General features: G+C 37.5%; 1 protein-coding gene across 8 annotated transcripts in view; it reads right to left on the reverse strand.

The window, feature by feature from the left end:
* Mast2 (microtubule associated serine/threonine kinase 2) overlaps nucleotides 1–21674 on the reverse strand; it is a 183379-nt gene that overhangs the window by 38508 nt on the left and 123197 nt on the right. For all 8 annotated transcript variants that reach the window (XM_076860506.2, XM_076860505.2, XM_076860504.2 and 5 more), the window contains one exon: nucleotides 21479–21570. In XM_076860506.2, the coding sequence (XP_076716621.1) occupies nucleotides 21479–21570 (92 nt within the window). The remainder of the gene's footprint in view (nucleotides 1–21478; nucleotides 21571–21674) is intronic.

Here is a 21674-nt window from a genome sequence, read left to right on the forward strand (position 1 = left end):
TGGTACGAAGACCTCTACACAGGTGTGGCTGTATACTGGACTGGTAGTCAATGACGGGTAAGATCCAATTACTATGGTACCAACCTAAGACAGGAGGCTGACGCCTTGAGGTCAGCTCATCCGATAACGGGTAAGAACCATATGTACTATTGGACAACCTAAGGCAGGCACGGTCCCTAAGCCACATGCTTGTTGTTTAAACAGAGAGGGGGAGATGTTGAGAGCCACAGCCGAAGGGAACCCAGCAAACTTTCAGACTGCCAGCTGATGAGCTGAAGGGGCCCCAGCAAACTTTCAGACTGCCAGCTGATGATTGGCTCACAGCGGCCCCAGCAACATCTAGCTGATTGGCTCCTCTGCAGTGATGCTCATTGGGCTGTTTCCCTGCCCTTTCAGACCACGGAGCTGCTCATTGGGGGACTTTTTTGGCTCCGCCCATGCGACCCAGCCAATCGGCCTCAAGAGCAGGAGGATTGTGGGAGGAAGAGGTTGTTGGGGTGTGTGGCTTGTGGGAAGCCGGTGGTGGCAGTTGGGCTCTGAGGGTTTTTTCCTGAGGAGCTGTTTTGTTTATCGTGTGTGGTTCTAAAAATAAAGTTAGTTTCTTTTGACAAGTGGCTCCTGAATTGTACCCAGCCAGACTGCGGCATTGGCCGCCTCTCCTGCGCCCTGGACCCCGCTGCCTGCGCCCGGCCCCAGATGTTAAAGCTCGCAACCCGCCCTTCCGATGGGCAAAGCCTGGCCTCTGCCCACCCCATAGGCGCAGCTGACCCAGCAGAGATCCCGGCTGCTCCAGCTGTGCTCGGCTTCCAGAAACCTACTCTTCTACTACTTGTTTTTCAATTCCATTCAAAGAATGATATTTTTCTATGATGTCCAGCAATTCTTGTAAACAGAAAGATTGTAGTTTTACATTTTTAGCAAAAATTGAACCTTACATTTGGAAGGTTAGAAATAGTCTATTTCCAATGTTTTTAAGTAGTGGTTTCATCGATTTTTGGTCAACAAAAATCACATATAGATAGGAATATTTCAAAAATGCTTTCTCTGTGGCATAGTTTTCTTTTTAAATGTAGCCACTTCTACACACAATGTTAAAATGTCACATTCACTCTAAAAAGACAAAGAATATTTTCTCTAACCTTTCCCAATTATCTTTTAAATAGCATACTATTAAAAATCACTAGCTAGTATAGAAAAAGTGTGAAAATTTGGATATTTTATTTTTAAAAACTGCATTACATCATTTAGTTTGGCCATTATTTTAATTTGCTACAAGAGAACTAGTTTATTTCCTTCTTGTACACATTTTCAAAGGCCCCTCTATAGCTATTACAAAATATTGTAAAAATGCAATACTACAATATGTTATTATATGCTGAAGGGTAGGAATGACTGAGGGTATGTCATGGAACTCCACTTTTTCCTCATGATATATCATGTACAACTTATGACATAGTCTGACAGATGGAGCGAAGAGGAGTAACTAGTATCAATCCATACTTTAAATATTTGTAAACCCAAATGCAATTCTTATATTTTATGATACAAATGTTTTAATATTTTCTCCTAAATTTAATTAATTTCCATCTGGGAATATTTTCTCCTACATTTTATTTTATTAAAACTTCTTTTATCTGGGAAAATGTTGTTACTGACAAATTCTTAGTAGAATGACAAGCACAAAGTGATACATCAGAAAAAGTGTCCCCCCTCCAAAAGTTCAACAATCCACATGAAAAGTGATTAGGGACTACATAAGGTCAAAATTCGAATGTGTTTACCTATAATTAGTTTACAAATACCTCTATATCAAAGGCTTTTTTTGAATCTTAAGTTGAATCCTTGATCACATCTACAGAATTAAAGGCACCACACATTATATCTTTATTACAATGTCAATGAGTATTTATTAATTTATCAATTTTTAAGGTTCTTAAATTTACTCAGAAGAATTTTAAAGAGCTGATTCACAATTCAACATTTTATATGGCCAATGTCAAAGAGAGAAAATAGTTTCCAAGTTATGGAGTTGTTGCCAAGATATAGGCAAAAACAGGCCATTAAGTCTGTGATTGAAATCTTTGTCAAAAAGTCTCTGTAGTGCAAGGGGAAAATCATGGTGGATTCCTACCACCTGGTAACCCGGCAGATGACCAATGAGCATTCCTTCCTCCAGGACAGGATCCCAGTAGACTTTTTAAAATATTTTTTTAGTTGTAGATGGACACAATATTTATTTATTTATTTATTTATTTTTATGTGGTGCTGAGGATCAAACCCAGTGCCTCCTCATCTGTGCAAGGCAAGCACTATTCCATTGAGCCACAGCCCCAACCCAGCTCCCAATAGACTTTAAGACCTATTCTAATAAAACCTCCACCTACCCAGTTCAACTATGACACCAAGTATACAGCCTTAGTGCAGACCCCATAGGTTAAGAGCAAAGTCCTCAATAAGACTACCTTACTAACCCTAAGTTTTGTGGGGACGAAGTAACTGAGACACAGGTATACTGCTGACTGGTTGTAAAATTGAGAATTTCATTGACTCCTGAGGTTCAATAGTTCACTAGATCAACTCACAGAACTCAAGAAAATACTATGCTTATTATTAAGTTTTATTATAAAGGAACACTCAGGGAGAATGAGGTCTGGGAGGAAATGCAGAACTCCTGTGTTCTTGGAATCAAAGAGTGCCACCCTCTCACTCATTAATGTGTTCACCAACCAGGAAGCTTTACTAAGCTTTGGTGCCCGGAGTTGTTATTTTTAATTAATTAATTAATTAATTTTTCAGTTGGTGTCCAGAGTTTTTATTGAGATTTCATTACATAGTTCAACTCAATCTTATACCCCCCTATGCCTTTCTGCAGGGAAGCCTGGCCCAAAGTTACATCCTTCTAACTATATGGCTAGTCTTTCTGGTGACCAGCACTCAGGATGAAACTATCTAGGGACCATGAGTCACCTCATTAGCAAAGCAACACTCCTAAGTCTCGGAAAATCCAAAAGCATTTAGAAGTGTGCAAGAACTTAGGACAAAGACTACAAAAATTCTTTATTATACCACCAATGCTGAGCCCTAAAAATACCTGTGTTACCTTTATTGTGTTTCCTCTATTTCTCTTAATATTTACTTTGCCTTAAAAAAGCTAAAGTTGCTACTACTTATGGCAGAATAAAAATCATTTGATTTGGTCTTATCATGGGGAAGATTATAAGATGTCAGAATATTAACATTTTAAAAAATTTTAAACCAATTCTTAATGTCTTACCATTTTCAGTTCTAGCCCCAGAAAACACATCAGTGAGAAGAACTGTTTCTTTACGATAGCCAGAAGTGGTTCAATAGTACAAAAAATGTGATAGAAAACCCAGCATCCCAGGATGTAGGCTTTTTCAACTTTATCAAGCATTTTAGTGGTTGGAGGAGGTAGTTCAAAGGCAAGACATCATGCACCCCAGAGAAATAAGTTATAATGAAACAACAAACACACAGAACTGGGAAGGTTGACCTTGAAGCAGCTGCTTCCCGACACAGTTTAGTTATAAATGAATACAATTATATAGCAAACACCTGTGTAAACAGCACCCAGAGTAACAATGCTACCTTCCAAAGCCTACATATAATCTTCTCAGTCAAAACCCAACACTTCTCTACTTAAAGTCAACATTATCTTGATTTTTATAACAAATATTTCCTCACAGTTTTACCAACTAAGAACGCATCTCTAACTGCTTGAATTTCTCTCAATTTAAAAAATTTAAAAAATTTATAAAATTCACCCCTTTAAAACTTCTTTTATTTGGGGGGTACTAGAGGTTGAACCCAGGGGTGCTTTACTACTGAGCCACATCCTCAGCCCTTTTTTATATTTTATTTAGAGACAGGGTCTCACTAAGTTGCTTAAGGCCTAATTAAGTTGCCCATACTGGCCTTGATCTTGTGAATCCTTCTGCCTCAGCCTCCAAATTGCTGGGATTACAGATGTATGTCACCATCACAGCATCCTTTTATTTTAAAATTTTATTTATATTTTGTTTTTATGGTCCTGTGGGTTGAACCCGGGGCCTCACACATGTTAGGCAAGTGCTTTTTCCCTTTCTTTCTTGATTTTCTAGTTGTATTTTGCACTATTACTCCATCGAAATGGCTAATCAATGTCAACACTGGCATCAACTGTTATGTCTAACTGGCAATTCTCAGACTTCATTTCACTGGATTTGTCCACAGCATACATCCTCTATTCCTTGAATACTTTTTTAAAATGTAGATTTCAGGACACCATACTTTCTAAGTTATCCTCTTTCCTGTCTCCTCTCGCCTTATTCTCCTGATCTCTAAGAATGGGGATGTTCAAGGGCTCAGATTTTTTTTTTTTGGTACTGGGAACTGAACTCAGGGGCACTTGACCACTGAGCCCCAGCCCAATTTTGTATTTTATTTAGAGTCAGGGTCTCACTGAGTTGCTTAGTGCCTCGCTGTTGCTGAGGCTGGCTTTGAACTCATGATCCTCCTGCCTCAGCCTCCCAAGTCACTGGTATTACAGGTGTGTGCCACCGCACCTGGCACAAGGGCTCAGATCTTGTACCTTTAGTCTTTTCTGTTTATGCTCATTCTTTTGTGATCTCATTCAGACCACAGCTTCAAAATCTTTTTTTAAATATATATATATATATATTTTTTTTAGTTGTAGATGGGCACAATACCTTTATTTTGTTTATTTATATGTGGTGCTGGGATTGAACCCAGTGCCTCACGCATACTTGGCAAGCGCTCTACTGCTGAGCCACAACCCTGGCCCCAAATCCTTTTATACACTGAAAAGTCCAATGTTTTTATCTCCTGTCCTTAACTTCTTCCACGAAATCAAGACAAACGTCAATTACTCACAGAGATGTATAGATGATATGGGCTAGAAAGATTTGAGGTGGTGCCTAGAGAACAGGAAGAAACTGAAATCATAAAGACAAGACCTAATGAATATGTCCAGGGTAAAATGTTTGAGGAAGCATAAAGGAGTTCACTGGAAGATAGGAATTCAAAGAACTTGACAGGCTGGAAGATCATGAAGAATAATACAGGAATAGAACTGCAGAGAGTAATATGAGACAAGAGTTAAAATTTCTACAAAGGCAATATGTGGAGACTTTTATAGCAGCAATGATGGGTACTAAGTGATATAACTTAATGGTATAAGATTAGAACCTTGGGGGATTAAGAAGAAAGGACAGAGAGTAATGAAAAGATGAAAGAGTATACCTACTTTTACTCCTCAACTCAATGGTATGAAGTGTGGGAGAGAACAGAGCTTACTAATACTTGAGCTGGCTGCTGGACAAGCAGTGTTCTCCCTCTCCTTTCCTCCCTATGATTCCATTAGAAGAGAATGTTCAGAGAACAGATTAAAAATACAAAAAATAATTGGAAGGATTTCTAGAGTCAGAGAGGCATGAGATTAAGGGAAAAAAGAAGAGGGAATGTTCATAGGTTTACATTAACTAAGTACAGAAGATGTGGGGTGGGGTGTGGTAACCTGGGGTTATGTGGGTTGACACAAACAGGATTAACAGATAATGAAATTAGCCCAACTGGATTCAGGAAGACAGAGGTGAAGTAACTGCAAGTGTTAAGGAGTAGAGAGGGGTGGATTACTAGGTGTTGAGGAAGCAACCATCACACCACCTGTCACCCCTTTGGGGATTGCTCAATTAGTGCCCTGGGCCTGGAGCATCACCTTATATGGGAGCTGGGTGCTGAGCTATTATTTGGAGCCAGATTCTTCTTCTTGTTAAGGGAAAATTTTCTCCTATACTGGCTAGGCAGTAACTTCTTTGTATTGCTAAGTGTGTGTTCATATGACACCTCCAGTATATCTGAAAGGAATGGGATTTTTGCCTGCAGCAGAAGAGTATTGTGTGTGGTTCAGTTCCCTGCACAGGTTATTGGAGAGACCCAACAGCCATGGGTGACTGATGCACAATATAGACACTGATCTTTCTGTGTCTCTTCTCCCGTGAAGAAAATGTTTCAACCAGTGCCTTAAATGTTGACTCCTTCTTGGTAACTTAGAATCAACAGAAGCTGCAGCAGCCTGAGGTCTGTCGATTCACTCTGATAGTTGGCACTGATATGGTCTTGCTGCCCTTCACATAATGGAAATCCTTAACATTGCATGCATTGACAGATGGATCTTATTCCTTGATAATGGAGGGGTGCTTCATCTAGAATGATAGGGGCTAAAGGCTTAAGGAAAGCATACCTGTAATCCCAGCATATTAGTTTAAAATCAGGGGATACATACAACATAATTAAAATATGTATTCCCTCTGACCTATTGATGTTATTCTTTTAAAATTTGTACAGTATATTCTTTTTTTTTTTGACCTTTTCAATGTTTTATTCACTTACATCATTCAATACACTTTCACTCTATAGGTTCTTTCATTTTTTTTGCCATACGATTTATTTTTATTTTTTTTAGTCATACATGACAGGAGAATGTATTTTGACATATAATACATACATGGTGTACGGTATATTCTAAAACTTGGAAATTCCATACTTACACTTAAATCCTAAAAAAATATATTTGTATGTATATACAAAAAATACACGAGGAAGGATATCTGCTGAAGCATTGACTTTAACAGTGAAAAACTAAAAACAATCTGGGCTAGGTTTGTGGCTCAGTGGTAGAGCACTTGCCTAGTTTATGGGAGGCCCTGGGTTCGATCCTTAGCACCACATAAAAATAAATAAATAAAGGTATTGTGTCCAACTTACAACTAAAAAAAAAAAAAAAAAATTAAAAAAAAAAACAACTAGGGCTGGGATTGTGGCTCAGCGGTAGAACGCTCACCTAGCACATGTTGGCTCCTGGGTTCAATCCTCAGCACCACATAAAAATAAATAAACAAAAGGCATTGACTGGGTACAACTAAAAAAAAAAAATAAATAAATATTTAAAAAAAACAACTAAAAATAATCTGAATGTTTGAGCTAATTATCAATTTAATGTAGCTCAGCTCCAAATTCATCCTTCAATATCTGCTCTATAATAAAAGAGATAATTCTTTTAAGCATTTACCTGTTATAGTGAAAAAATGTCAACCTTCTCAGTAGAGAGTGCTGCAGGGACACTGCAGAAAGAAGAGGTTCCAGGTACTAATTCTACAACCACACTATTGTCAGCATCAGGAGTGAGGACATGTGGTAGCACTTTGTCCTGATCACATGCTGACAAACTTGCAGCCCTGGACCAACCTGATGATCCCCTTTCCACAACCCTACCTACAAGGATACCGTGTGCTGTAGTCCCACATTAGTTCCCCAACTCCCTCTGATTGTCTGCTGTATCTCCTGTCCCCCAGGGTTTGTCTTCCATGGCCTTCCTTCAGGTACAGTGTGCTTCAGGCTTCTGGCTTACAGCAGCCACTTCCCCTCTCCGGAGCCTGACCATTGGCTTTGACTTGTCTATGCTCCAGAGGGCTGCATCCTGATTGCCAAGTGATTGTGGACCAGCTCTGGCCCTGGAAAACCAGAAAAGATCCCTGCCACTCAGCGAGGAGCAACTACATACTCTCCTCTATATCCTGCATAGAAGAGGCTAAATTCATCCTAGAGAGACCTCCTTCCAAGACCTCCTTCCTACTTCCTTGGGTACTCTCGTTCAGCTTTAAAGTTTCACCTGTTCAAATCACCGTCTGTTTTTTTGCCTCCTAATTAGACCCAGATGGACATTAAGGAGAAAATGAATACCTAAGTTGTGGTTCAGTTATACAATGGAATAGTTCCAGTAATAAAAATAGACTGATTCCAATTTCTGGTCTGGAATGTAAAGAGGTTAGGAATTGCTACTCTGTCCTAACAAGTAAAAATATGAACAAACTGAAAAAACAATTACAGGGCAAATCATCGCTCACCAAACTAGAAAGACAGAGAGGCAGAAACAGAATCAGAATTCACTAGTTCAGAAACTCACAAGCAAAAACTTTCATGGAAACAAGTGCCAAAGCAGGAAAACCTCAACTGTAATTGATAAACTGCAGAAGGTTCAATGTGGATTATGCTGAGGGTTAAAAACTCCAGAGGGACCCAGTCATAGACAGTCTCCCACATGTTCATAAGTTGGTTTTTTGTTTTGTTTTGTTTTAATGTTCATAAGTTTTATCCACAAGAAATTCACCAGGTCTTCACAGTGAATAATGAAGAAAACCCAGGGAGAGAAAAAGGCACTACTCTGTTTTTAACAAGGCCTGTCCTCAGAAGAGGCTATTTTATTGGTGTTAAACTGTTAGAGAAATCCTCAGCACCTGCCTCCCACAGCCTACCACATAAAGTGGGGGACTAAGTCTGAGAGGACTAGTTCATATTTGATGGAAGAATCTCTTGAGTTTGAGGACATGACAAAAAGGCAAAGACTTAATCATAGGACTATAGAATATTTCCTCTCTCCCCACACCTTACAAATAGTAAGTAAATTACTATTTATTCTAGTTATTTTATTCTAGTCATGTCCATCTGTTAACAAAAAAATCACAAAGCATACTAAAAGGCAACCAATAGTTTAAAGAGACAGAACAAGGATCAGAACCTTAATAAAATATGACAGGATTGTTGAAATTATCAGATTAGGAAACAGTTTTTATTGTTTGTCTGTTTCTGAGATGAGGTCTTACAAAGTTTCCCAGACTAGCCTCAAACTCATAAACCTCCCACCTTCCACGAGCCCAGCTGAGAATTTTAAAGATTATATTAATATGCTAATGGCTTGCATGGAAGAGTAAACAGCATGCATGAACAGACAGATAATAAATGCAAACAGAAGGACATTCTAAGCATCAAAAGGAACTGCTAAAAGAAAAAAAAAAACTTCACTATAATAGGATTAAAAAATGCTTTTGGGGGCTGAGGCTGTGGCTCAGTGGTAGCACATTCACCTGGCATGTGCGAGTCCCTGGGTTCGATCCTCAGCACCACATAAAAATAAACAAATAAATAAAGGTATTGTGTCTAACTTTACAACTGAAAAATAATTTTTTTTATAAAAAGAATGCTTTTGATTGGTTTATTAGCTGATTGAGCATATCTGAGGGAAGACTCTCTGAGCTCAGAAATGACAATAGAAACTTTCAAAACTGAAAAGCAAAGGGAAAAAAAAAATTGGGTAAGGGCAAAATATCCAAGAATTGTGGACTAAAAAAGGCATAAATACATGAGATGAGACTATAAGAAAAAGAGAGTCAGGAACAGAATAATATCTGAAGGACTAATGACTGAAAATTTCCCAAAATTAATGTCAGACAAGAAGCCACAGATCTAGGAAGCTCAGGAAACATCAAGCAGAATAAATTTTGAAAATATGATATGAAGGCATATGATATTCAAATTAGAGAAAATCAAAGATAAAAATTCTTCAAAGAAGTTGAAGGGGAAAAAAAATACTACCTATAGAGAAGCACAGATAAGAATGATATTCATCTTGCCCTTGGAAACTGTGTAAGCAAGAAGATAGTGGAGAGAAATATTTAAAGTGTTGAAAGAGAAAAGAAAGACCAACTTAAAATCTGCACCTTGTGAAAATTATTCTTAAAAAATGAAGATGAAATATTTTCTCAAACTAAAAACAAGGGATTTTGATACCTTGCCTTCCAAAAAATGTTAAAAAAAATTCAGAGAGAAGGAAAATTACAAGGGTTGAGAAACTAAGCCCTGCAGAAAGAGTGAGGAAGCATCAGAAAAGGAATACGTGGCCAGGCCTGGATGCACATGCCTGCAATCTCAGCTACTAGGGAGGCAAAGACAGGAGAATCACAGGTTGAGGCCAGCTTGGGCAATTTAATGAGCCCTGTCTCAACATAAAAAATAAAAAGGGCTGGGAAAAATAGCTCAGTGGTACAGTGCCCCTGGTTCAATGCCCAATTACGGGGCAAGGAAGGAAGAGAGAGAAGGGAAGGGAAGGAAGAAAAAGAAGTGAAAATAAAATAAAATTTCTCTCTACTCCCCTCCCCCTTTCTTCTTCCTTCTGGGGATTGAGGAATTGAGTCCTTAACCACTGAGAAGAATCCCCAGACCCTCCCTCTTTTAAATTTTGAGACAGGGTCTCACTAAATTGCTTAGGTCCTTGCTAAAATGCTAAGGCTAGCTTTGAACTTGCGATCCTTCTGCCTCAGTCTCCTAAACCGCTGGGATTACAAGCATGTGTAACCATGCCCAGCTACTTATTTTTGTTTTTTTATTTTGAGATAGGGTCTTGCTAAGTTGCTGAGGCTGGCCTCAAATTTGTAATCTTCCTGCCTCAGCCACCTGAGTTATCAGGATTACAGAAATGTGCCACTGCACCCAGCTGCTTATTTTTCTCATTCTAAATCCATCTAACAGATAATGGGAGGTTTGTTCAAAATAATAATGGCATCAATGTATTCAATTGGGGGTGTGTGTGTATGTTTATGTGTAAGTAAAATGAAGGATTTAAGTATATTTTGGTTTTATAAGGTTTGTTATTATAAGATGAAGTGGTATACTGGTGTATAAAAGTAGACTTAGATTATTTGTCAATTTGTATCACAAACTTCAGGGCAACAATTTTTGGTGGGTGGTACTAGGGACTGAACCCAGGGTTCATCCCAAACCCTTTTTATTTTATTTATTTTTTAATATTTAAAACAGAGTCTTGCTAAATTGCCCAGGCTGGACTGGAAATTGTGATACATCTGCTTCAGTCTGTTGACATACTGGTACTACAGACATATAACCATGTACCCAATTTAGGGCAACAATTTTTTAAAAAATTAAAACATTTTATACAATAGTCAAAGTACTTACCAGTTTCCAGAAGGCAAATTAAATATCTCAGACTATGAATCCAATAACACAAAAAAGATATTTTACATTTTCCTTGTTTTGTTGATTTGTGAAATCTTGACCTCATGGTAAATCATTGATATATGCTAGTTGATTATGAGTAAGATACACACTCTAAAAAGCACAGATTATTTAGATTATTTTAATATTAGTTTTAAATATGCAAAGCTATAACTAAGCTTTTATGGGCTAGGGTTGTAGCTCAGCAATAGAGCACTTGCTTAACCATGTGTATTTTTAGTCGTGAGTGCACACAATATCTTTATTTTGTTTATTTAGGGTTTTCTTTTTGTTGTTTATGTTTTTTAAATGTGTTTGCTGAGGATCGAACCCAGTGCCTCACAGGTGCAAACGCTCTACCACTAAGCCACAACCTCAGTCCTCAGGATAATTTTGATTTGCATGTCTTTCATTGCTAATTATGTTGAACATTTTTTCATATATTTCTTGGCCATCTGTATTTCTTCTTTTGAGAGTGGCCATTTGGTTCATTTGTTAATTGGGTTACTTGGTTTTTTGGTGTTAAATTTTTTGAATTCTTTATATATTCTGGAAATCAAACCTCTGTCAGAAGAGTAGCCAGCAAAGACTTTCTATCATTTCTGTAGGTTCTCCACATTTTTAATGGTTTCCTTTGTTGTGCAGAAGCTTTTTAATTTGATGCCATTTCATTTTCTAATGCTAAGAATTATTACCTGAGCTTTACATGTCCTATTAAGAAAGCTGGTGTCTGATCTTATATGCTAGAGTGTTGAACCTACATTTTCTTCTAGGAGTTTACTGTTTCTGATCTAATTCCTAAGACTTTGGTCCATTTTGATTTGACTTTTGTGCAGGGGGAGCAATGAGGGGCTAGTTTCATTCTTCTACATGTGGATAACCAGCATCATTTGTTAAAAAAAGCTGTCCTGTCCTTTTTCCAATGTATGTTTTGGGCACCTTTGTCAATGACTGTATCTGTCTCTGTCTTCCGTTTTATCTCACTGGTTTATGTGTCTTTTTGTTTTTGTTTTTGTTTTGTCAGCAAAGTTCAGTTTTTGTTACTATAGCTCTGTAGTTAGATAGCTGAAGTCAGGCATTGTGATGCCTCCAGCTGCTTTTTTGGCTTAGAACTGCTTTGACTATTCTGGGTCTTTTATTTCTCCAAATAAATTTTAGGACTGTTTTTTCTAGTTCTGTGAAGAATATCATTGGTATTGTGATGGGGATGGCATTGAATCTGTATCTGTATACTGCTTTGGGAGTATGGCCATTTTATCAATATCAATCATGTCTACCAATGAACATGGGAGGTCTTTCCCTCTTATGTCTCTTCAGTTTCTTTCTTTAATATTCTATAATTTTCACTATACATGTCTTTCACTGTCTAACCAAGATTTATTCCTAGGTTTTGTTTTCTTTCTTTTTCTTTTTTTCTTTGAGGCTACTGTGAATGAATCTGCTGATTTGGGTTCTCAGCAGATTCATTATTGGTGTATAGATCTGATGTTTTTCTCTTGAGGCTTTTAAAATTCTACTATGTGTTAGGCATTTTAATTATAATGTGTCATGGAGAAGTTCTTTTTTAATATTGTCTACTTGTGGTTCTGAATGTCTCTTATATGTGGACATCCATCTGATTCTCAAGGTTAGGAATTTTTCTGTTATTTTTTCCCTGAAGAGGTTATGCATCCCTTTAACCTGTATCTCACAATTCTCTAATTCCAATGATTCTTAAATTTAGCCCTTTAACATTGTCCCAGAGTTCTTGTATATTCTGGTCATGTTTACTTATTTTCTTTTCTTTAATACTGTCTAAATAAATGTTCAAGGCCAGCTACTTGTCTTCCAGCTCTGAAATTCTGACTTCAGCATGGTACTATTAGAGAAAATTTCAGCTGAACCTTTTGAATTATTGTGTCTTTTATTTCCAAGATTGCTATTTTGTTCTTTTGCAATACCTCTATCTCCTTATTGACTTTTTTATTCATATCGTACACTGACTTCCTTGATTCCTCAGGGTGTGTGTGTGTGTGTGTGTGTGTGTGTGTGTGTGTGTGTTCTGTGTGTTCTGTGTGTGTTTGTGTTCTCTTGGAATTCACCCATCTTTTTATGGTGGGGGGGAAACAAAGGATTGAACTCAGGGGCACTCAATCACTGAGCCACAACCCCTAGTCCTATTTTGTATTTTATTTAGAGACAGGGTCTCACTGAGTTGCTAAGTGCCTTGCTGAGCTGGCTTTGAATTCACAATCCTCCTGCCTTAGCCTCCTGAGCCACTGGGATTACAGGCGTGGGCCACCTTGCCTGGCCTCACCGATTATTTTTATAATCCTTCTTTGCATTCTTTATCTGATATCTCATTCACTCAATAGCTTTGCAGTCAGTTGTTAGTGAACTGTGAACTTTAGGAGGAATTGTGTTACCTTATTTTTTTCATGTAGATTGAGACCCCATGTAATTGTGGTATCCACGGCCTTTGTGTTAATTTTGTTTTTGCTATAGGAGTGGGTCCATGAGTGGGATCGAGGATCTTCTTCCACCCAGCCATTTCTGCTTAGGGCCTGGTCATTAATTTGGGGGGGGGGGTTATGCTTTTCTATTCTTTGTATTAAAGTATTGCTGAAGTTTGAGTGTGGTTGATTTGTATGTGGAACAAGGTGTGCTTCTGGGTAGAAACAGTTTAGCAGCAGAAACTCTAGTCTATGAATTTGTAGTGTCCCTATAGATTCCCAGCACCTCAAAGAAAAGCACAAAACAAACAATAGCAACAACCAAAGCAAACAATATATAGAATTGAATGAACACTCAGTGCCTACTATTACATTCACAACACTAACTACCACAGAACAAGAATGGGGAGGCAGCAATTGCCAACGGAAAAAACAAAAATCATCAACTAGATCTGTGATTAAAGTAAAAAGCAGGTGCCAACCGCATCATCCACAGCACTAATAACTGCAACAACATGAGTGATGGCAGCAGGAGTTATATAAACCAAATAGTTCTAAATTATGGTAAAAATACAGTTCATTAAGAGAAAAGAAAATGTAAGAGCGAAAAAAGTAATAGAAGAAAGTTTAGAATGTTCAAGGTGTGAATAGAGAGAGTGCAGTCAGTGATGGTTATAAGGAAAGAGGAGAAAAAAATAGGAAAATAATGTAGAGGGAGAAAGAAAGAACAGGAGAATCTGGCTGATAGTAGGGAAAGAAAGGAGAGAAAGAGAAACAATCAAAAACCTTAACCCTAGGGCTGGGGTTGTGGCTGAGCAGTAGAGTGCTCACCTAGCACATGTGAGGCCCTGGGTTCGATCCTCAGCAACACATAAAAATGAAATTAAAAATGAGAGGGAAAAAAATGAGCTGGCACAGTAAGAAAACACACACACACACCAAAAAAAAAAAAAAAAAAAAAAGATATATATTTTTTTTTTCTTTGATACTGAGGATTGAACTTGGGGGCACAGTACCTTTGAGCTACATCTACAGCCCTCAACTTTTTATTTTGAGACAGAGTCTCACAAGTTGTTTAGGACCTTACTAAGTTGCTGAGGCTAGTCTTGAACTTGTGATCCTCCAACCTCAGCCTCCCAAGTTGCTGGTATTAAAGGTGTGCACCATTGTGCCCACTGGAAAAAAGATTCTTTTTTTTTTTTTAAATTTTTTAATTTTTTTTGGAAAAAAAGATTCTTAATGAAAAATAAAAATTTTTTCCACAGAAATGGTCAAAACCATCAACAAGGATGGATGATCACTGCCTATGCCTGACTGTCCTTTCAGTTTCTTCTCAGGCTGTACTAAGAGAAATAGAACATGCCCATGCCAGAGCAAGGGCTGGGGGTTGTTAACCTCTTATTCTTTTTGTTTTACTCACTGAGCTCCCAGCTGGAGTGGCCTAAAACTGAAGCTGACTAAAATAGCTCTCATTATTCCCTTCTTACCAGTAGAAGGTAGGACGGAATGGTAAGAACTGTCGATCAGAGTTTTGTCTAGACAGACCAGATGCATTCTGCTTGGTACACCCTAGACCATAAGGTAGGCACTTGCTGGGACAGTATGGCAATGCTTGCTTTGATCTTCTGGGTTCCCACAGCAGTAAACTGCAACGTGGCCTTTCAAGATGGTTCCTGTCAGCTTGCCAACTAAGAAATACAACACTGAGATTCAAATTCAATATTGGATAGTCAGAGTGTCTTAGAGACCCAGAAATTTGGGTACATTAAACAAAGAAGAAAGTACACTGGAGCCAACTGACTGTGGCAGCAGCAATGATAGCAGCAGTGGTAGCAGCACTGGCACCAGAGAGGGAGGGAGAACACAGAAAAAGATTTGGCATGGAAAAACCTGAGCTCAGAAAAGCAGCCTGAATTTAGCTGATCCTGAGGGCGCCATTGTACACTGGGGCTTCAAGAGTGCTGTTTCTCAAGTAGCAACAGAGAGCTGACTTACCATCTTGATGTGGCCAAGCTGCAGCTGCAGGGTGTGTTGATCTAATTTTTCCAGAGCAGATACCACCAACATTGTCCCTGAGGCTTGATTAGACCTAATCCCAACCAACTAGAACTCCCCTCACAGAACTCTGCAGCAGCCTACTCTGGAAGTGCATCAATTTGGTCTTTTTAGACAAAACTCCAACTGACAGTATTTCCCATTCCATCCCACCTCATACTGGTGAGAAGGGAAGCTGCGACTCATTTCAACCAGCTTCAGTCCTGGGTTACTCAGCTGGCAGCTCAGAAAGCAACACAAAAAGAAAGGGTTAGCAACCCCCAGTCCTTGTTCTCGCTGTCAGTACATAGCTCAAGAATAAACAGAAAGACAGTCAGATATAGACACTGACCATCCATTCTCATCAACTATTTTGACCACCTCAGTGGAAATGATTCATTCTTTTTTCCTTTTCAGCTGTGTGTGTGTGTGTGTGTTTTCTTGCTGTGCTGATTTGTTCATGGACATATACATACATACATATTTGTTTCTTTTTCTCTCATTTTTAGCATTTTTTAAATGTAGTTATTTTTCCTTGCCTTATCTTTTGAGGGTTAGGAGTTTTGGTTTGTATATTTTTGTTTCGTTTTATATTGTTTTCATTTGTTTCTCTTTCCCTCTTCTGCTAACAAATTCTACTATTCTCTTTTCCTCTCTTCTTTTGTTTCTATTTTTTCTTCTTTGAACTTATAACCATCACCTACTACATCTCTTCTGCATTCTCTCTGTTGACTTTTTGAAATTATAAACTCTTTCTACTTTCCTATCACATTTTTCCCTCTTAATTAAATTGTATTTTTATAATCTTTTAGAATTAATTGGTTATATAAATCCTACCCCCACAATTAAGGCTAATACAATCATTACTGCTGTGGATGACATAATTGACACCTATTGTTTGTTTTAAAGCCAGATCTAGTTCACAGTTATTATTTTTACTGTTGACAATTGCTGACCCCACCATTTTGTGTGTATAGTAATTAATGTTGAAGAAACTGGGTATTTAATTTAATGTTATATATTGTTTACATTGGTTGTTGCTATTGTTTTTTACCTCTTGTTTTGTGAGCTGCTAGGAACCTACAGGGACATTACAAGTTCACAGGGTACAGACTTTGCTGCTCAACCACAAATTAATGACACCCAATCTTCAGTTATATTTCAATATAAAGAATACAAGAGACAAAAACTCAAACTAACAACCAGACCCCAAGTGGAAACAGTTAGGGGTGGGCCCCTAGGTCTCAACTACAGATGTCCATTGCTACAGCAATAACAGAAAATTAACACAGAGTTGTGGGTACCACACCTAAAAGGGGGTCTCAATCCAGATAGCTCTAGGAACTTTGGCAAGTGAAGACTGTGCCCTAAAAAGGCCTACATATAAGAGTGGAATAGAAACTCTTTCTAATAGATACATAAAACCCAACATAGGAACATAAGAAATATAATAAAAAAAAAACAAGGTAACACACCACCTCCTTAAGTTTATAATTCACCAGCAACTGACCCCAAAGATACTGAAGTAGATAAAATATCAGATAAAGAATTCAAAAGAATTATTATAAAAATGGGGGGGGGGGAAATATGGCTCACTTTTCACTGAGCAGCCTCTGGATCAGCTAAGTTCAGTTTGCTTTTCTGATCTACAGGTTTTATTTATTTATTTGTGGTGCTGGGATGGAACCCAGGGCCTTGTGCATGACAGGCAAGCACTCTACCAACTGAGCTATATCCCCAGCCCCTGATCTACAGGTTTTTTTCTCTCCAAATTTATCCACTGTGTATTTCTCTCTGCGTGTTATCATTCCCTTCTGTGTTTATCCAGTGTTGCTGCTGCTGCCTTAACAGGCTTGGCTCCGACTAATTCTTGTTCTTTGTTCATTGGCTCAGAGCCTCTAAAGGACTCTGACTCTACAATATTGAATTTCAGTGAATTCCCTCTTACCCACCTCACTGAGAAGCAGTACGCCTGCTGTTTGAATCTTGAGCCATTAAATACACTTTTAAATAAAAGAAGCTAATCTGAAAAGGCAAAATACCATATGGTTTCAACTACATGATATGGAAAAGGCAAAATTATAGAGACAGTAAAAGGACTGATGGATGCCAGGGGTTAGAGGGAGAGAAGTATTAATTGACAGAGAATAGAGCAGTGAAGGCAGTGAAAATACTCTGTATGTTACTACAATGTTGAAAACATATCACTAAATACACAGTTGTATATATAGGAACACCACTAGTAAGCCCTAATGTAAACTACTGACCAGCTGATAATGATGTACTAGTGTACATATCAGTTATAACAAAAGTACCACTCTGGTGGGGGATATTAATAATGAGAAGCCTATATATGAGTGGGGGGGCTCATGGTATATCTCTGTACAGTCTTTAGTTTTGCTTACAGGAAGGAAGGAAGGGAAGGAGAAAGAAAGGAAGAACTAGAGATGTCGGGAGGTATGGCTCAGTTGTAGAGTACTTGCCAAACATGCATGAGGCCCTGGGTTTGAGCCTCAGAAACATTGATCAACCACAAAAACCAAACAAACAAAAAGAACTAGGAAATTTCCATTTCCAGATGGCTAAGTATCTACTGATTTGGTCTTACTGAAGCTGAAAGCTGTTTATGCAGATATTTAATACTACATAAGCACTGAAATATATGGAATAATTAAAACCACTTTCAAATTAACAGACCTCATGTTATTCAACAGATTCAAGACTTAAGAGTGAAGTTAAAGTGCTCTATGTGCATAATATGAAATGAATTTCATTCTGACATCATGTATAACAAATTAGAATAAATAATTTAATTAAAATAAAAGAGAGAAAAAGGCTATGTAAGCCCTATCATTTGACTCAATAAAACTCCCCTCTTATAGAACAGAAATCTTATTCATTTCTAACATTTTATTTGATTACACAATATGTTGTTACATATAGGAACACATATAAAACATAAACACATGCTGGAGTAATAAGAATGGAAAATACAAGAGAATAGATTTAAATTCATTGTTCGTTTAAACCAATGTTCTCCTCCCAGAGAACAAGATTTTTCATTTAAAAGTTGTCAATTATTAATGAAATAACATAAAGGATCAAAAGTATTTCTGGAGAAAAAAAAAATCTTTCCTTTGTGTGTATGTCCTAACACACACTTCTCACAAAGGCTTTAGTCATATTGGGTCAGGGCCACCTGAATGACCTTATTTTAACTTAATTCCTCTCTAAAGATTCTATCTCTGAGGCTGGGGTTGTGGCTCAGTGGTAGAGCGCTCACTTAGAACGGGCAGGGCCCAGGTTCAATCTTCAGCACCACATAAAAATAAAGGTATTGTGTTGTGTCCATCTATACCTAAAAAAAAATATATTAAAAAAAAAAAGATTCGGGGCTGGAGATGTGGCTCAAGTGGTAACGCGATCACCTGGCATGCGCGGGGCCCTGGGTTCGATCCTCAGAACCATATAAAATAAAATAAAGATGTTGTGTACACCGAAAACTGAAAAATAAATATTAAAAAAAAAGACTCTATCTCCAAGTAGAGTCATATGCTGAGGTGTTGAGGTTAGAATTTAAACATAGGAATTTTATGTATACTTCTGACCCTAACAAAGCTTAAGTACATATGGAATTTTCTTAGAACAAAAGTGATCATTTGTTCATTTACTCAGTATTTTATTTATTTGTTTTCTCTTCCTTCCTGCTTCCCTCTCTCTCCCTTCCTTCCTTCTTTCCTTTATCCTTTATTTCTCTCTCTCTCCTTCCTTTCTTTTCTTCCTTCCTGCCTTCTTTCCTTTTACTTTAATACAGATATATGAGTAACATTATAATTTGTCTGACTGAATTAAAAACGAATGCTATTGGTCAATGGAACAATTTCAGACAAAATATATTAACTTCTCGTGTTCAATATTTTAAGTAAAATAAATGTCACTTGCAGCTCATTTAAGATTGAATACTACGTGCAGCACACACAGCTATGTACTTCCCTATGGGTTGATGTATTCAACAAACAGGGTAGCCTTATACAAGTTCCACTTTCATGAAAATTGTTGGTTACATTTTTAAAAGACACTTTTTTACTTAATTTCTGTTTTTCTTTTAGAAATTGATTTGCAGAAACTTATTTATTTTTAATAACATTTTTATCTTTATATATGCTAGAAAAATCTTTATAGTTTATTTCTGATTTTTTAAGTTTGTCAAAAAGATTAAATTATATTAAATTTAATATAATAAAAATTATATTAAATATGCAAATAAATTTTAAAAGATTGAAGTTAAAGAGTCTCAGAATATCCTGTGGATGCAAATTTCAGGATGTATAAGATTTGAGAATACAATCTAATGTCAAATTTGTTCTGGGAGGAAAATCAGTGCTGTTTTTCTCAATAGCTGGTTAAATATAGTCTAGAGCCATGGATTGGGTGTTTAATGTCAATTACTCCCCTCCCCTGGACTTTGCTGTAGATTACTAAGATGACCCTAACTTTAATAAAGTTCTAAGCATGTTACACATGTTAACTCAAAAAATGGAGTTACAGTCCATGGATCCAGGCAGACTGAAAAGGCCAGGTGATGTTCTCAATCAAAGCCATTTGAATAGGGAAGATTTAGTCATAAACTCTAACTGCCAGGAATCTAAATAAAGAGATAATCATCTCAGAGAGGAGCAGCCAGTAGTAATTACTGCCTAGTACTCACATTACAGTTGTGAAACTATGTACAAAGTCAGACAAGCTAAATTTATTTCTATATGATGAAAAGGCCAGGTCAGATGCATGCTGAGTTTTTACAAATTACAAAAGCAGGAGAAACTATATGACCTAATTCAGTGTTTGAGATGAGACCTTTCTTCCAAGGACAAAGTTCAATTTCAGAATCCCTAGATTCTAGGGGTCCTGACAACTAATCCATATGCATTCTTTCTTTCTCCCTTCAAAGACTCAGTAAACTATGAGCAAGAAGATAAACCCAAGAGAAAAAGACCTATCTTATTCAGCTTGATACCAACCTGTTTCACAACTTCAATATCCCCCTTTTTTTGCCCAAAGAGAGGGTCCAGGTTTAGGACTACAGTACTCATGAATTACCAAATCTGGGCAGCAATCTCTGAACAGCTTCCTATGGGTCTAAGTCTGTTACATTTCCATTAACACCAGGTTTAGAATTTCTAATACAAACAGTGTGTAGCAAAGAACAATGTAGCAATACAGCAGTCCCTTTAACAAAGCTGGATCTGGCTCCCATGGGATATAAGAATATGTCTAGACCAAATACATCGCTAACTCCTCAAATGAAGTCTTTGCCTTTCCCTGGAAGTAGTAATGTGGCTGAGTTCATGTAAATCTCATCATTTTTATATATTCCTCCGTCAGAGGCATATAAATTGGTACTTACATTATCTGGAATGCATATTCCAGATGGAAGACAGTCTGAATGCATGAAGTCATGTGCTTCAATTCCAATATGTAAAATCAATTTGAAACAAATATTCCTCTTATTTTTGTTTCCTCCTAGTCTAATAGGGAGAAAGTTAACCAGATTCCTTTCTGTGAGCCTTGATCCTTGGGCATGGTAGGATGAAATGTTACTGGACCTTCATTACATGGCCCAAGATACTGGAGCCATAACATGGTAGAAAACACTATATGGTGCTGAGGATCAAACCCAGGGCCTTACATTAATTTGACATTAGATTATATTCTCAAATCTTATACATTCTGATATTTGCATCCATAGGATACTCTGAGACTCTTTAACTTCACTCTTTTTTAAAATTTATTTGCATATTTAATATAATTTTTATATATTAAATTTAATATAATTTAATATATCTTCTTGACAAACTTAAAAAATCAGGAATAAACTATAAAGATTTTTCTAGCATATATAAAGATATATCCTGGCCACTGACCCAGGATATACACGTGGCCCCCAAATATGTACAAGTCTAAAAGGAATGTTGAGAGGACAAGGGAAGAAGCTACTAAGAGTCAAAAGCAGACTAAACACATTCTTTTACAGAAAAAAAACTTATAAACTCTTGTATGCTTCAGTTAGTGATATGACAATGTAATGTACTGAAGTGGCTTCTGTGGACACTCTTTCATCCAATCTTTCTTAACCTCCAAGCACTCACCTGTGTGGCCATGGAGTGGGGAGTGTGGTCGTGGTAGTGTAGGAGATGTGCTAGAAGTCACAATCAAGCTCTTGCGGTTACTTGTCCGACAACTGCAATGAAAACAAAATGTCAGTTATAACAGGGACACCATGATCCCAGAGACCTTGAGTAGCTATGGAGGAACAAAAGAGTGACACTAGTATATGGGATGAGC

Source organism: Callospermophilus lateralis, chromosome 7 (genome assembly GCF_048772815.1).
Source record: "Callospermophilus lateralis isolate mCalLat2 chromosome 7, mCalLat2.hap1, whole genome shotgun sequence".
NCBI classification, from domain to species: Eukaryota; Metazoa; Chordata; class Mammalia; order Rodentia; family Sciuridae; genus Callospermophilus; species Callospermophilus lateralis.